This window comes from Culex quinquefasciatus, chromosome 2, assembly GCF_015732765.1.
Source record: "Culex quinquefasciatus strain JHB chromosome 2, VPISU_Cqui_1.0_pri_paternal, whole genome shotgun sequence".
Classification (NCBI taxonomy): domain Eukaryota; kingdom Metazoa; phylum Arthropoda; class Insecta; order Diptera; family Culicidae; genus Culex; species Culex quinquefasciatus.
The window spans coordinates 113555276-113569412 of NC_051862.1; the positions used below are offsets into that span (position 1 = coordinate 113555276).

The 14137-nt window shown below is 44.0% G+C and overlaps 1 protein-coding gene and 1 pseudogene across 1 annotated transcript; one reads left to right on the top strand and one right to left on the bottom strand.

The window, feature by feature from the left end:
* Nucleotides 1-6984: 6984 nt before the first annotated feature.
* On the bottom strand, nt 6985-7627 carry LOC119768014 (annotated as a pseudogene).
* Nucleotides 7628-8060: 433 nt separating this feature from the next.
* Nucleotides 8061-13366, top strand: LOC6048117 (E3 ubiquitin-protein ligase RNF12-B). Its single transcript, XM_038250706.1, has 4 exons — nt 8061-8213; nt 10390-10766; nt 12717-13231; nt 13335-13366. The coding sequence occupies exons 1-4, from the start codon at nt 8061-8063 to the stop codon at nt 13364-13366; spliced, it is 1077 nt and encodes a 358-aa protein (XP_038106634.1).
* Nucleotides 13367-14137: the final 771 nt, after the last annotated feature.

Below are 14137 nucleotides of genomic sequence, written 5' to 3' on the forward strand. Positions count from 1 at the left end.
GTCAGGCTGAGTGGTGAACAAAACTAATTTTGATCAATTCTCCCAAACCGCGATCTGGAGCGTATTATATTTATAAGTAGCAAGAATAAGCCTAAAATTCTGGTTGGATATCATATCTCCCAAATACGCAGCTCGGTAGCTCTCTCGGTCTGGATTCGCAACCCAGGGGCGAAGGAGCATGCTCCGGTGGGTGTATTTTGAACGGTAAGAAGATAACAGAAAACATTTGGTTAACTTGCAAGATGATCTGCGCAGGTTCCTGTTTTGTTTAAAGAAGTCTGGTCAGGATAAAGGCTTTATTGAGAATTAACATGGGTGATAAAGTGATGTGTCCCACGGTAGATCGAAGCAATTGTCGCAACGTCAGGGTTCCGTTCCGTGGCCGTTCTTTGGCAAAAGGGTTGTGCACACCATGATGTAGTGTTGCAGTCTTGCCCAAGATGTTTCGCAAAACACTGTCCGTTTCACGTCCGTGTGCGTTCCGCTACTTTGGCGTTTGCGAACTACCACCGGAACTGGCCCAGTAGACATACCGCATTTTTTGGACTCCCAGCTCAAGCGGATCGCCGGTGAACTGATCCGATAAAGTCGCCTCTCTAGTGAGGCAATCGAACAGTTGGCTGACTTGGGAATGATGTGGGTTACCGTTGCGCCGGAATATCAGGGTGCTTCCGGATAGGGCATGTTGGCGCTTTCGTGGATCGTTGTAGAACTGTCCCGAGGCTGTGGTAGCGTCGGGTCGATCTTGTCGGTTTACAACTGATTTGAATGCAAACTTGATGGACCGAGTTGAAAGTTACGAGCAAAAGAAGCGATTTTTTCTGCAAGTGCTCGTGCACCACGATGGGAGCTTTTGCGTTTTGTGAAGCAGACGAACACTGAAGCCGTGCAGGATAGCGGTGGGTCTGTGCTGAACGGGTCGAATGTTTTGATCCCTTCGATGTTGAAGGCATCCGGAACTCAAGTATGTGTAGAGGGACACTAGTAGATGAATATTTGCGCTTGAGTTTCCTGCGAGGGTAGAGCCTGGAAGATGATTTTTTTTAGCTTGAGTCCCCTGTGAGGGTAGAGCGTGATTATTGGAGTTTGTGAGCTTGAGTCCCCTGCGAGTTTAGAGCGTGATTGCTGGAGTTTTTGAGCTTGAGTCCCCTGTGAGGGTAGAGCGTGATTATAGAAACTTTGAGCTTGAGTCCCCTGTGAGGGTAGAGCGTGATTGCTGGAGTTTTTAGCTTGAATTCCCTGTGAGGGTAGAGCGTAACTTTTGAGTTTGTGAGCTTGAGTCCCCTTCGAAGGTAGAGCGTGGATGATAAATCTTTGGGCTTGAGTTCCCTGTGAGGGTAGAGCATGGAAGATGATTTTTTAGCTTGAGTCCAAACTATAAAGTGTCTAACGGAAAAGTGACCAACCACCTTAAGTTGAGTGTATATGTTTAGCTTGAGTTCCCTGTGAAGATGATATATTTTTTACCTCGAGTCCCATGCGAGGTTAGAGCGTGAAGGATAAATCTCTGAGCTTGAGTACCCTAAGGGTAGCGCGTGGAAGTTTGAGCTTTTGGCTTGAGTTTTTGTGAGTATAAAGGGTCGATGTGGGAGTCTTTTAGCGTGAATTCCTTGAGAGGGTAGAATTTTAAATCGGTAGGGTAATCACCTACATGACTTAAATTATAGCTCATGATTGGATTTCCGGAAAGGTTTAGTTAAAAATAAATGATATCGATTTATTAAAGTTGGTAAAAGAATTTTCATATTTTCAATCTTTTAACGTGACTTAAATTTGAGCTCATTATTGGATTCAAGGAAGGTATAGTAGAAGATAAATATTTTCGATTGTTGGAAAAGTTGGAGATATTTTTTTCCATTCAGATTTTCAATATTGTTGAAGTGATGGTCAAAGAATCGATAGGCTCATAACATGCACGATTTAAATTGAGTTCATGATTGGATTTCAGAGAAGATTTAGTAATAGATAATTTTATCGATTGTTAGAGAAGTTGGAAATAAAAAAAAAACAGATTTGAAATTTTGTTGGAGAAATAAATCAAAATCGATAGGCTCATAACGACCAAAATTTGAGCTTATTTTTGTGTCCAGAATATTCAAAATAAATAGAAAATCGGGCGAAAGATTAGACAATGACAAAGACAATGATTGGAATACGTGTATTGGTATATTATCGGTTGTTGAACAAGCTGGGTAAGAAATTGTTAAGATTTCCAATCTATTGAAGTGATGATTACGATAAACTAAAACTTAAACTTGAGTTAATGATTTGATTCGGGGAGATATATTAAAAGATAAATATAATCGATTATTGGAAAAGTAGGTGATTTTTTACGAAGTTTCAATCTTTTGAAGTGATGATTTAAGAATCGATAGGCTAATAACCTACACGGCTTAAATTTGAGCTCATTTTTGGATTTTAAAAGATAAATTTTATCGATTATTGGAGATGTTGGGAAGAAAATTTTAAGATTTTTAATATTATTAAAGTTATCGTTTAAGAATCGATAGGCTCATAACCTACACGACCTAATTTCTTGCCTAATTTAGAGCTTATTTTTGTGTCCGAAATATTAAAATTCATGGAAAACTGGGCGAAAGTAACGACAATGATTGGAATTCGTATATTGGTATATTATCGATTGTTGAACAAGCTGAAGTGATGATTTAACAGACGATAGTCTTGTAACCTACACGACTAAAATTTGAGTTCATAATTGAGTTCAAGGAAGATATATTAATAGATGAATATTGTCGAATGTTGGAAAAGTTTGGAAAGACTTTTTTTCCAGATATCTTTGAGAAATGATTTATAAATAGTCAGGTTTAAATTCGTGCTCATGATTGGAATTCAGGGAAGATTTAATAAAAGGTAAATTTTATTGATTTTTGAGAAGTTGGAAAGTTGTTTTCAGATTTTCAATATAGCTAAAGTGATGGTTTAAGAATCGATAAGCATCACTTGCAGACCCTCGTGAGATCCAGAGCAGTTGGCACACTTCTTGGCTTCCGTTTCTTCTGCTTTGCACTTTTCCGTGCTGTGGGCACCTGGGCTTGAGATGGCAGTTACTGGTTCCGTGACCGAACTGCAAGCAGTTCTTGCACTGGGTCACGTGCGGTTCTTTGTTCCGGTAGGCCACCCACCGGACGATGACTGGTCCCACTTTCTTTACCTTGCTACTCAACTCCTTCAGACTGGTGTGCCCCTTGGGGAAGAGCACGATGAAAGGCGTCTCATCGATGGCGGGAAGCTGCTGCTTCCGCCTGATGGCGTGTACTGCCAAGACGTCCAGCTGATGTTCCGTCTTGAGCAGCTCCTTGATGTAATCCGGTTCCACGTTCGGGAGACCTCGCATTACTACCCGGTGCGGTCTCGCACTGCGCTTTCCGTGCGTGTAGAACTGCACCTTGTTCTTCTTCAGGTGGGCTTGCACCGTGTCGAAGTCGTCGCTCGAGAAGCACGTAATTTTGGTGCCGTTCCGCGTCAGTTTGTGTTCCGGCTGGACATCACATGTCGATATCACCTTCCTGGCCATTGCCGTCGTTGATCTCCTCCTTAGCTTTCCTGCGCCGAACCTTGATCACGGAACGAAAGTCTTCCACCTCCATGCCCGTCACCGCCTGCTTTTTGGGTTGGAACCCGTCCGGTTTCTCCCACACACTTTTCTTCATGGCCGCGTTCCAGTAGAACGGCCTTCCATCCTCAGTTCTATGCTCCGTCCACTCACTCCCCGCCGTCGCGGCCGCCGCCATGGCCGTCGGCGAAAGTTAAAAAAAAACACCGTCAAAAACGCGCTAAGCTCCAATCGTCTGCTGTAGTTTGAGGTGTGCACTTTTGTATAGAGCTTTCCACAACTTGCACGATTGTCTAAAAATCGCTGCAATCTGCAATACTGTATCACAACACACTAAACTAAAAATGAAATAGATTCAATTTCCTTGAAACAACATAAATTACGTTTGATTCTTCCTGACCGTTGGTTTGAAATAAATTGCGCTATTAAAATACTCACTAAATTACCGTCGAAAATGTTTTAAACAAATTTTAATTGTACCGTCAGTGGGGGTGACTATGGGTCAAAAACGAGGGGGTGGTGTCAGAGTAAAGGGATACTCTACTCGCCCATCACCATAATCTTGCAATAGTATTAGTGAGTAGCCCCTGTCTGAAAACTAGCCCCCGCATTAGTGTTTGTGAGTAGCCCCTATCTGAAATCGCCTGCTGATTTATTGGTAGGTGAGGCCTACTGTTTACATCTAGCAACGTCAAAACGGTCAAACTTTATTTCAAATGGAAAATTGTTTGCAGCAGCGTGGCGAAAAAAAATGTGTTCTTGCGTAATCATTGGGTGACGGAAGTGTCGCAGCTACCACCAAATGTCCGTCGTGGTCCGGAAAACGGTGGTTCGTTCAAGATGGAACACTCTGAATGGTTTTTTGAAGCCGAAATGTAAAACCTCAACCTGCTCGACCTGCACCACTGGCTGAGGCTGATGACGGTTGTTTCGATCCAGATTCGCTGACGGTTTGGCTTTGAGGGAACCCGTACTTGAAATTGTCCTCTTTTAGCCGAAATTTTTGTTATGATGTCATTTGAACAAAAATCAGAATGGATCGAAACACGCGGTTCGGTTTGTTGATACAATTTGAGGAATATGACAGATGCGTTTTTTTTGTTTTCTTCTTTATCTTCTCTTAAGCGTCAGAAGTTTTGGTTTCAAGAAAATGGCCGTCATCACAGGGGCCTGGTCAAAAAACGATACACCTCTCGTATTTTCTTAATAACAAAAACAATTTAAATAACATCGAAAATCTTTCAACGTAGATTTGTTCTTAGATAGTTTACTAAAATTTCCCAAAATATGGTGGATTTTGATGAACACTACCTTAAATGCCAATTGTTTGAAAATTGACCCAATCTCACCCCTTAGAGGGAGTGACATTGGGTCAAATGAAACTAAAATGATGTTCAAGTACAACGATATGGTCAAAACAAGTCATCCAACAGTGTTTCTTGTTCAAGGGAATCGTATTGACACGCTACAATGTTTGAAGTGGAGATTTTCAAACATTTGGGTACTTTTCGAGCAATTCTAACAAAAATATTAGAAAAATGATTTTTCGAGGTAATTTTTGGCCAAAAACGTACCCCAACTTTAGACAACTGCCAAAATAACAGGATTTGTTCTAGAAACGAGATTTTTTCAGCGAAATCATCTTAAGATGTCCCCTACACAACCCTTTCAACATAATTCATTTTCATTGAGAAGAACCTGAGAAATCGTAAAATCCGTGAAAAATCCCTTTGACCCAATCTCACCCCCCAGACCCAATGTCACCCCCACTGACGGTACACCAAAAAGGTGATATGCCAACATAAGGTGCTCGATGGAATTCAATCCCCAAATCTGTCAGACCAAGACTGTCAGACAGCCCTCTGTCACGACGGCCATGTTTATGAAACCTAAATCGACGACACGACAAGACACTCGGTGGAAAATACCAATCAAAAAGTGGTTCCTCCGTGAATTCCGTGAAATCCCCGTGATTCAGCAAAGTCACGGTAACTTTGATGGACCCCTCGGTTTTCGTCGAAATAAATGTTTCTCGCAGCACTGCTTGTTGATAAATATCGATGGAAACAGCTGTTTTGTGTTTTGATTGTTTTTATGTTTTTCGTTTACGTTCCTGGTTTTTATTTTTCCTTCGGAGAAACCGCCTGAAAAGTCCTCGGGTCAACCGGCCGAAAAGAATGAAAAAAGGCCAGCGACCGCCGCTTCTGCTTGGATAAATAGAAAGCCGCTCTGGAGAAGAGGCAGTGCACTCCAGATTTCTTGCACTTCGAACGATCCGTTTCCTGCGCCTAAGTTTTGCAAAATTTTGGCCTTCACTTCCTCTTCGGCGATGGTTCGGGACAGGTTATGAAAATTCTTCGATATGTTCCTACTCCTTCGGTTCGGGAGCTTCCTGCTTATTCTCTGTCTTCCTCTTTTGTTAGCTCATATTGGCCGAGTAAAATGCCCGATCAGTAGTTTAAAGAAAAGAAACCTCCGAAAGCGAGAGAAGTGCTGTTTTGCGAAAGTAATTCGCTGTCAGCTGAAGAAGGGAAGCTTAGCACTTCCAAGAAGACGGTTCCAAGAAGAGGTGTTGCCGCGGCCATCTGCTCCACAGACTTCAGAACGACGGAAAAGATGGCCGCAACGCCGGAGACACGGCGGGTTACGAGGGCGATGCGGCCCATCAAGCGTATCGGAGCAGTCACCGTTAACGAGAAGACCCGGGAGATGCTGGAGCAGCCAAAGCTGGTCAATTTCTTCAAGATGGCGAAACTATCGCCGAAGAAACGCCTCCAGCCCGGCCGGCCAAGGCAAATCGACTACCACGACCAAAGCGTCCCATCCGCTGGCGTCGGCCAAGGCAAAGTTCGGTAGCGTCAATAGTGCCGGGAATTTGGACTGTGAAATGAAAACCAACGACGACCGCTTTTCCGCACTGGAAGAAGAAAATCAGCCCGACTAGGATGGCGAAGAGATCCAGTTGGACATGGTGCCGGTACCAACTTGTCTACATGGAGGAAAAGCCAGTACAAACAAGAATGAAATGAAATGAAATTTACGCACCAGGTGGAGGTGGACCGGATACGGTACCTGCTGGTACAGTCTGGACGAGGAGTCGGAACGTTCGGCCGAGAAAAAGGTTGTCGGTGGGAGAACTTCGGTTTGCGACGAATTTCTACAAGAGTGCCGAGAGCCTCTTTCACTAGGTTGCGGCACATGCCGCAAAGCTACCAGGAAAATGAAACATCTACAAGGCGGTTCCAAACCTGGACAGCCACCTGTTTGTACGGGCGATGGAAAATGTGGCGGAGTATTCGATTAGTGCCGATCGTGAGGAGGACCAACGTGACGGGCAGGTCGTAAACTGCACGTGTTGGAGGGGATTGTGGAGAAGGTTCATCATAAAATATTTGCAATTGATTTAAAGATGTTTTATTTACATTATTAATTCATGTACCTTTATTATTGCATAAAAATATGAAGGAATTACCCAACTTTTAATTTATTATCATTGAAATGGTTATATTTTTTTTATATTTAAATTTTTCACCCCCTAATCCAAATACATGTCCGCAGTTCTGACATTTGAACCACTCATTACTGCGCCGCTCCTTACCCTCCAGCAGGTATACATTTACAGGGCCACTCTGTCCAGGTCGGGAAACGAAGACGACCCGCGTTGAACTGCTTCTCCAGGGCGGGATCCATCTTGGCGTACTTCTTGAGCAGATCTTGCTGCGCTTCTTGGCCAACACATTCACCTTGCTTGTCTTCAGGTCACGCTTCTTGCCCAGCGACGGCAGGTAGTAGTTCTCGTACCACTGGCGGAACAGGGCCACATCGAACATTGCCGTCGTCCAGGCAGAGCGCACGTAACTTCCTGTTTTCACCTCGGGTTCGCACAAAGTGGACACAGCTGGCACTAATCTTGATGATGGCGGCCGGGCGTCCCAGCTGGTACTTCCTCTTCTAGCGGATGGCGGCCTTCTTGCCACCGGTTGTCCGCTACTTGTGATAGCTATCGCGGCTGATACAATCTTGATGTGTTGAAAGGTGAAGGATTAAGTAGAGGTGTCAACAACGATCGCTTCGCTGCAGGTTCTTGTTCGGAACAAGATCGCCACTGTTTCTGGATGTTGTAATCTTGTCAGAATCGAGCTTATCCTCTACGGTCGTGCCCTGGGCACGGTTTGCTGTAACACCAGCGGGTGAACTTAGACGACCAGTGCGGGATGTTTTTTCTGCTCATCCAGTTCGTCGTACTCCGGATGGGGGATCTTCTTCTGCAGAGCCACATCCAACGGTGGATCAGCACAAATCTTCTCGCCGTCCTTCTCGATGTTCTCCGTCAAAGTGTGTGCCTAACCGGACGCTGATTCCACAAGTGGAAAAAAAATATATTAATAAAAAGTTTTACTAAATTCTATCGATTCCTCCCCGACCAGTCGATCAACAAATATCACAGTTGAACTTGTGCTCACCTTGGAAATTCCCGTACTCTAGCATGGCCAACGATGAAAACCCGTCAATATCGACGTTGCTTATCCTACACTCGTTCCGCCTAGGGTCGGAAATAAATCCGCCCACTGCCCCACTACGCGGCGTCGTATCAACAGCAGCGTGTATCGTCAAGATGACCAGTGGTGGGTACACTATCGTAGGTTGGCCAACGGTACCGGACGTGGCCCTGCCACAGACGAAAAGCCGCGGGAAGTCACGCTCCTCCCAGATCAGCAACCGGTCGCCGAAGAAGGCTGTTGTTTATTTTTCAAAAATGACATTTCTCGCCGTCACCAAGCCAGTGCAGCCAAATTCAAGATTTTTTTAAAAAATTGTTTGACGTTTCCAGTTTGGCATTTCCAGTTCCCGAGGAACTGGAGGGGTAAACCGATTTGGTACCCACTTTTTGGAGCCGAGTGGCTTGTCGTGTCGTCGCCTAAATATTCGACGCGAACATGAAGACAACAAAGAAGATGAAGAACGCATTTGTTGTCAAAATTTGAAAATAAACAAACCGCGTGGTAAAAAAGGCATAATTTCAAAATGTCGAAATGATTTCCATGAAAAAATAACGAAACGGGACGGATTTCCAAACACAAGTTCCCGAAGGACCCTATCCGCCAGAGACTATGGATAAATGCCCCGCGAAGTGGCGATGAAGACGGTTTTGCAAGTTCAAAGTTCTGATTTGTTCGGACCACTTCGCGATGAACTTCTTGTGAGTCCACAAAAGGTCGGATTCTACACAAGCACGCGATTCCTTCGATTCACTGTGCGAGTCGACAGCGGGAGTGGGCCAGTCCTCGGAGAAGGTTATCGAAGAATGCTCAGAAAAACCAGCTCCGCCACAATCTCCGGAATCACGGATGTTTCTGCACTTGGTCGGTTACTCCCTGCCGGAGATTGCAATGAGTTGATCGGAAGAATCAACAGCGGGACTTGGCCAGTTACCGGTCCAGTACTACCCGGCAAATCTTCCCGGTCAATTGGAAGCAACAGTTCTCACCATTTTTCGTAACAGATTTGCACACACAAAAAGTGATGTTTCTTGAATATTTGGTGTAAACAAATAGACTACACCAATACTGCTATACTTACAGAGCCCACGCAGTAGTATTAGTGAAGAGCCCACGATAAACAACGTGGGCTCTTCACTAATACTACTACGTGGGCTCTTCGAGGTTTTGGTGACTGTCAAACGTTCTAGCCATTTACAGTGGTGCCAGAGGGTTGCTGTCAGACCAAAGAGTAAAAAGTAAACAATCTTGGTTTTTGACGTAGGTGCACAGAATTCAAGAAAAGAAAATTTTAAATAGATTTTTTTTTTCAATTCAATAACTGGTTTTGGCTTGCAAAATTAAATATACGCCAGAAAATGATTAAATATTGCGGCGTCCTGTACACCGACAATTTAATAAGCAATTAAGTGCCATATAAGTCCTCCTTAATTTTTGTTCACGGTTTTGGTTTACACCTGAACAATCTTGGAATTAATCATGTGGATTTGTGATTCCTCTCATTCCATCATTCTCTTGATGCGCATACGAGCTTTTAAAACGCTACGCGCCAAAAAATTGGTTCGATCTTGGTTCAATTTTGACTTCACTCGTTCAGATTTCAGCGCAACATCACCGCCGCTAATTCGTATAACATCGCCTGCTGCACCGAGCCGTCCCGCGACATCCAATATATCAACTGTCGTGGCTTCTCCTGATCATATTCGGCAGCGCCTGAGCGTGGATTTCTGAACGTGTACTATCAGAACGTGCGAGGCTTAAGGACTAACACGAATATCGTCCTACTAACCCTTGGCTCCTGTGAATACGACGTTGTCATTTTTCTGAGACTTGGCTGATACCCGAGATCAAAGACTGCGAATTTGCTGGTGGCTATGACACCGGTGCGACCGAAGCGCAGAAACGTCATCTTTCCAACGCGGCTGTGGAGTTTTAGTTTTTCGCGTGGTGGACGCGTTTTTCTTCTGTTGTTCACAGCAAAAAATCCGATGGTAAAATCGCATGCAAAAGCATGCACATCACCTTCGTCAAAATAAACACTTAATATTACACACTGCATGTACAATTTTTGCAACACACAAAAAAAAGTTGCAACCGACGGGATTCAAACCCAGCACCAACAGTAAGGACTGGCGCCTTAGCCCACTCGGCCATCAGACCGATGTAAAGCTGCATGGATAAACGCATATATGAGCTTGACATTTCGGTCAAGTAGGTTTCCCATACTGATGGGCTACATATTTCAGGATGTAAAATCACATAAAATTGCATAAAATAATGCAATATTTATTTTACACCCAGGTCTTTTACACGCAGCTGGATTACAACATTTTTAGATGTGAATTGTTGAGCGCAAAGTGCTTGTGGATTGAGGTGGAAGATTCCTCCGACGACAAGTTTCTTCCCGTTGGCGGAACGCGGAAGCGGAAGAAGACAAGTGACGACGGAGCCGACGTCGAAAATGGCAACGAGGAACAGCTCCTCAACAACAACAAGTTTAGCCCGCTGGTGGAGAACAACAACAACAACAACAATGGTAACCCAGCCGGGAAAGGAAGCATCCCACCGGTTCCAGTGGCCAAGAAACCACCTCCTCTGCTGGTAAAGAATATGAGCTTCGGCAAGCTGAGGAGTGTAATGTTGTCGTGCACAACCAAGCCAAGTTACAAGCTGACTCCGTTGCTTGTAACTTGGCTTGGTCGCGGTGTATCTCAGAGGACCGTTTCGAAACCTCACGGGCCCACTTGATTGCGAACAAAGTGGAGTTATCCACGAGAAACGAAGCGAGCGGCAACTCCGCGTCGTCATCAGGGGACTTCCACCGGCTTCACCTGAATTCGTCAAAAAGAAACTTAAGGAATCGCACAACCTGGATGCGGTGGAGGTGCATGCCATCAAGAGAAAAGGAGAGTTCGCCCCATCGGCGGAAAACCCTATATTGTTACGTTCCCTAAGGGGTACATCAACCTCAAGAAGCTGAGTGAAATCAATCTCTTGACAGCATTTCACATCCTGTGGGAGGCCTACCGGAACAAGCGGCCGAACGTGACCCAGTGCAGGAACTGCTTGCAGCTGGGTCATGGGACCAGGAACTGCCACCTCAAGGGGAGGTGCAACAACTGTGGGGGTCCCCACAAGACGGACGAGTCCAAGTCCAAGAAGCAGAGCCAAAGCGGTGTGCCAACTGCTTTGGAGTACATGAAGCCACGAACCACAGCTGCCCCAAGCGTGCGGACTTCATCCGGAGGCGCCAGCAGGCGTCGAAACCGAACCCACCAGCAAGGAAGGCGGAGAAGCAGAGTCCAGCAGTTCCGGTGTTCTCGACGGCGGAGTTCCCTCCGCTGCCGGGCACAGTTCCGGACGGAAAATCGAAGGATCGCCCTCAACCCGCAGGAAGCAGTCAAGGTGGCTCACGAGACGGTGGAGCCACGAAGGAGGAAGCCGGGTAGGTGCTCTACATTTCGGCTGAACTGTGGGGCATTTTCTCCGAGTACATCGGCAGGTTCAAGACCTGCAAGACCCGCTTGGACCAAGTAACCCTGGGGGATGGGGGAGTTGTATTTGATGTGTATTGATTGATCGATCTTCGGTCCCAACCTGGTCGTAGCACCTAAGAGGACCTAATAAAAATAAGTTTAGAACAATAAAAATCCGGTCGGCATTGCAAGGAAGTTGAACTCGTGAGCTGTGAGAGCCTGGATCAAATCGTTGTTCGCATCACTCTGCCGCCTCTGTTAATTACTCTTAACTTTAAGTAAAATGTAATTACAAAAGCCTAACCAGGTCCCAGCACCGAAAAGGACCTAATAAAAAAAATTGTATGAAAAAAATATGATAGCAAAGGGGATTAAAGCAAATAGAACTATTTTTTATAAAGAGGCAGCAATTTTCCTAATAGCTAGTTTTTCTCTAATTGACAACGCATGCATTTAATTGATTTTGGGTGTATACAGTTGTTGAGCTACATTCCTTGTGCATTGTTGGTGTAAGCTAAATTTAAACGCGAATCTCATCCTAAATATATATTGAATTGATTGTGTTGCACGAGTTTTGCCTGCGACACTTTAATCGTTTGTTGGAAACTATGACATGCACACATTTGAAAGCAAATTGAAGAAAGTAGAATGACAGTCTTTCGCTTGATGAAGTAGTAACGATCTTCATTAGTCTTGCCAACTAGTTATTTAACGTACCCGAGTGGAGAAAACGCATAATATATTTAATGTAGCATTTTTAATTTTCGTTTTCTCAAATATTTCAGTAATTAATGTAAATTCATAATTTGAATATTTCATACAGTGTATTTTCATTTTGATAGAGAACACTCGGGTAAAAATGACTGGAAGGAAGGAAAGACGATCTCGGCGGTCTGGCAAAGGGGAAACTCCGGTTGAAGAAGTTAAGGTACAGTTAACTCCAGAACCACAAGCAGTAGATTTTCTGAAGGTACCAGGAAGGGGAGATTCTCCTCGAGATTTTCGAAGTTTACACCGAGAGAAATCTCCTTTTGAAATCGGCGAAAAACCAGATGTTCAAGTTGCTTCTCAAAAAGCAATCATCGATAAGGCTCTTATTATGGATATTTCAGGAGGGGTTACTAATGTGGATGAGTATATCTCATTATTTTTCACGGATTCTTGTAGTTTAGATCCAGCAAGTTGTGGGGATATTTCTACAGTAAAAATTGAAATTGTCGAAGAGGATTCTTCTGCCCCAGATGCTCCAATGCCAGCTTCTGAGCATGAGAAAACTGTTACGGAAGCAGAAGCAGAACTAGAAGCGAAGCGTATCGAAGAAGAAGGTAAGTTAGCTGCCATACAAGAGGCACAAGCAGAACCTGAACCAGCGCCAGAGCCAGAGTCCATTCCAGAGCCACCTCCGGTGGAACCGGAAGAACCGGAAGAAGAAGAGTCGGAGGAGGAAGAAGAGATCGTACCACCTCGCGAGCCGACACCACCCCCACCTCCTCCTCCCAAAGAACCATCACCCGAACCAATAAAAAAATCACCTACGCCTGAGTATGATTCAGACGTTGAGTTGATTCCACCAAAGGAGGATTTCGATCCATCATTGTGGAAGAGTGTGGACGACATAGAGAAGCAACTAGTAGACAGTGAAGGTGGAACAAAGAAACCAAAGTCGAAAGAAGCTTCTCGACGTGAGTCTACTCACGAAATGACTGAACGCGAACGCGATTTAGAATGGCAACGCCAGCGTCAGCTAATGCGACCACCTTTGGTGATCTCCCACCTGAAATCCAGATCTGCTCCCAAAGGATCCACTGTTAAGTTAACATGTACAATATCTGGGCCTGGTATCACGGTTCGCTGGTTCAAAGAAGGAGATCCTATTGAAAAAAATCCTAGGCATACTTTCAAAGTAAGTGAAGGATTACTAAGCCTAGAAATTAAAGACGTAGAGTTTTCGGATGCTGGCGAATACAGTTGTATTATAAAAAATAAAAATGGTGAGACATCAACTTCAACGTCTGTGCAAGTGTATGAAAATATTGAATCGAAACCGATTCCTCCTACTTTCATTTCGATAAAAGGTAACAAATGCATTTTATTTTAAAAGAATTCTGCAGATTATAGTCATGTATGTATTTGTCCTAGTGAGCTACTATGTGTGCTGTTGGTTTTTAGTGAACAATAGTAAACGACTAACAAATACTGTAAAGGTATTGAAAGCAAACATGTAACATATGAGCGTTTAATATATTAAAAGCATTTGTGTAAGTTGCTATACTTGTAGTGGAATGATCTGTGCTTTCATTTTCGATTGAAATAATGAGCGTTGTGAAATTACTGAAAATAACTGCAAATACACGCATCTGAAGAAGAGATTCTAAACTAGTAAATTATGAGATGATGTTAATCTAGTCACTTTCGTAATGACGATATATTGAATAAAATAAACGATGCATAAAAAAACAATAACAACATTAATTCTTCATTTTGCAGTTTTATTTATTTTTTATTTAGCTTCAACTAGCATCATGCTTCGATTTCCCGGACGCTTCAAAATCCGGACACCTTATCTTGTTTAATCAATTATGTGGACA

What these genes read in the sequence shown, in the direction of transcription:
- LOC6048117 (XM_038250706.1), top strand. Translation starts at nt 8,061, where the DNA reads ATGGCCAACGATGAAAACCCGTCAATATCGACGTTGCTTATCCTACAC. An exon ending in ACTCCGTTGCTTGTAACTTG is followed by an intron (nt 10,767 to 12,716) that starts GCTTGGTCGCGG and finishes GGATTCTTGTAG; the next exon opens with TTTAGATCCAGCAAGTTGTG. An exon ending in GTCGAAAGAAGCTTCTCGAC is followed by an intron (nt 13,232 to 13,334) that starts GTGAGTCTACTC and finishes CCTGAAATCCAG; the next exon opens with ATCTGCTCCCAAAGGATCCA.